The following is a 3,059-nucleotide window of genomic DNA, read 5'->3' as shown; positions in this document are numbered from 1 at the left end:
GTGAACAATGGGTGAACAAATTTTGTAATTTGAGTCACCTTTTATCCTGCAAGTATCTAGAAAGTAGAAAGTAGACTAGATCCGCCTTGCAAATTGAACGCCTCAAATAGTCTTCAAAACTACGAATAAAAATAAATCATATAGAAAACTGAATAATTTATTACAATATTTTATGGGGAAATAATGGTGCTATTCATTGAATGTGATTAAAGTAAATTGATATTGGATTATGAATTCAACCACGGATGTTGTAAGCATTCCTCGGCAGTTGCACGCTCTATTGGATCAAAATGAAGCATTGGAAGGAGGAAATTGGCAAAATCTTGTGCATCGTCACTTTCCCAATGGTACTTATCTCTTAAGTGCGAATATAAACCCTTAAACCTATATTTTCGTCGCTTTAGTTTCCCTGATTCCTCAAAAAACTTTTCAGGATTTGATGATGACCTGGCAACATCTGAAGGAATATCTCCTAAAAGTTTTTCCATTTGACCTAAATGATCCTCGTCTTTGCTGTGATGTTCACATTCGTGAGGGCTAAATAAAAATTGTCCAGTCGCAAGCTCAAAAGCTACACATGCTAAGCTCCAAATATCGGCACTAGTATTATAACCAGATCTTAAAATAGATTCTACTGAACGATATTGTCTGGTCTGAATTGTTTTCATAAAATGGAGATACGTCCAACATCCATTGCCAAAATCAGCAAGCTTCACTTGCATATGATCAGGATTAAGCGCTAGATTCAGGCATGAGCAATCAATATCTATACATAAATTTTGCTGATCATCAACTTGGACATTGTAGTCATCATCTTCATCTTCAGACTCTGAAGCATCAGTGTAATCCTGAGATGTTTCAATTTCCATTTCATTATCTCCATTCTCATTCACGTTCTCGTGGTGTTGGCTTTGTCTGCAAAATGCAGGAATTTTATCACGTAGTCCGCTCTCTTCTATTGCTCTCTTACCAATAGCATTTATAGTGTCATCGGTGAGTTTAAGTAGAATATTTTCGGGTTTTATATCCGTGTGGATAATATTGCACTTTGTGTGTATATAATTTAGACCTTCAAGAAGTTGTCGTACTATGCACTTCACAAGCTGAAGGGGAATTCCCCGTTTCTTGGATCTTATTAGCCTTAACAGGCTAGGCCCTAAAGCTTCAGTTACAATACACATATGGGTTCCACTTTCATTTGTAATGTCAAAAGAATCGCAAATTTCTACCAACCTTTTTCTTTCCGGATTTTCAGGATCAGCGTCGCGAATAGCTTTCAATATGTTTATTTCAGTTAGTGCCGCTTTTATATACGCAGGTTTCGCTTTCAAAATCTTCAACGCTACAAATTTATTCTTTTCAGAATCGTAAGAAAGCCACACACTGGAAAAATGTCCCCTACCCAATTCCTTAACAACATAGTATTTGTTGTGAAAACAATCACCTACTTTTACGAACATATAGTCTTCAAAGCCGCATTCAGTAGGATCTTCCTGATCGTTTGGATCCTTCGTGAGCAAATTATAAATGTCAAATTTCTCGTCACGATGTTTCTGTGAGTGATTTTGGCTGCCTCTTTTATATTTTGAGTGTCCATCATAGATCTTAGGGAAACAACGACCAATATATGCATTACTTTTTTGTTGTTGATAAACCTCTACGTTCTTTGCAACTTCTTGATCTTTGTGGTTAGTAATGGGAAACTTCTCCTCCTTCGCAATTTTTGATGGTTTTCTGTTGTCGTGACTAGATTCGATTCTTTTGCGTTTCTTACTGTCTGGCATTTTGAAGAACCTTTGATGTATGGGAGAGATATTTTTAATTCATATTAGCTACCGTATAAAACTGATTGTCAGAACCAACACTAAAGAGTAGCCAGTGTTTCATGGATGTGTTTGAGATTATTTATATGTGAAGGCATATTTAGGTATGCCATACCTGAGTGAAAGAAAATTTTAGGTGCCGGTAGCCATCTATACTGAAGAGCATCTATTTGTAAGTTGAATCCAAGGACACGCTGAATATTGTTTAATAATGGACAGAATAGAACGTAGTATATTTCAATGTTTTCTGTGATCATTATTGTCATTTACTCACTTTCACGCAATATCCATGTAATTGTTAGAAGCAATATTTGAATAACAGCTATAACTGATCGCTTCAAGATCGGAAACTCAAAAAAATATATCCCTGTTTACTGACACTCGTTCTACTATTTACCGTCAAGATGGTCAGTTTGTTCTTTGGCTGGAAATTCCTCCTTATGTAGTAGTGATTTAGTGATCTACTGACATTCACCGAGATGTTCTCTTCTGTAAATTAGAGATACTTGTATGTATGTAATAGACAGAAGTATTGCTGCATATTATGTAATTGAAGGGTGTGGTCAAAAAACTTTATAACATTTACCTTAGGCACTTTTTTCATAAAATATGAAAATAACTTAATCATGTGAAACTATGAAAAAGTTGGCCTACCTAATTAAAATGTATAAAATTAAAACAAATTTACGTAATAAACTAAACTAATGAAATCTTCAAGAGACAGATGTGCTTAGCAAGCTAGAAGATGCCAGTTTTTACAAATAGTGATTCAGTGCCAAGTGCTTGAAATGGTAACTGTTTCCCTGATGCTTCTAGAAATGCTGGTGCATTGCCCTGTCCGCATTGCAAAAAGCGCATTGCGGAAAGTGCCAGAGGCTTATGGTAAGAAACATCGGGTTGCGTGTGAAGATCATATTTGCTCTGATATCACCTTTAATGTCTGCCTTCAGGGTAAAACTGCAAATGTTACCGACACTAACAGCAGTAACAACACAAAAGTTTTGACAATTTCTAACCTGGAAAAGATATTACTGTCACTAAGGTCCTCGACACATATTTTAAGACGTGTTCCAAGAGGTGCTCGATCAACAGTGGCTGATGCACTCGTAGAGGTGTTAAATCATATAACAATTTCAAATGATACAAAAGACTGGATCAACCTACGCCTATTTATATTTGTTGCATTAAGGCCTAACAAACAATCAGATAAAGTTAAGAATCTGACTTCTTGGATGA

The 3,059-nt window shown here is 35.9% G+C and overlaps 1 protein-coding gene across 1 annotated transcript; it reads right to left on the bottom strand.

Moving 5' to 3' along the window:
* Positions 1-227: 227 nt before the first annotated feature.
* LOC145685120 (serine/threonine-protein kinase SRPK-like) lies at positions 228-1,784 on the bottom strand. Its single transcript, XM_081757467.1, has one exon. It carries the CDS (start codon positions 1,782-1,784, stop codon positions 228-230), a length of 1,557 nt encoding a protein of 518 aa, XP_081613593.1.
* Between the last annotated feature and the right edge of the window lie 1,275 nt (positions 1,785-3,059).

This window comes from Thermobia domestica, chromosome 5, assembly GCF_964235325.1.
Source record: "Thermobia domestica chromosome 5, izTheDome1.hap1.1, whole genome shotgun sequence".
In the NCBI taxonomy this organism is placed as follows: Eukaryota; Metazoa; Arthropoda; class Insecta; order Zygentoma; family Lepismatidae; genus Thermobia; species Thermobia domestica.
This window is presented reverse-complemented; position numbering and strand designations above follow the sequence as displayed.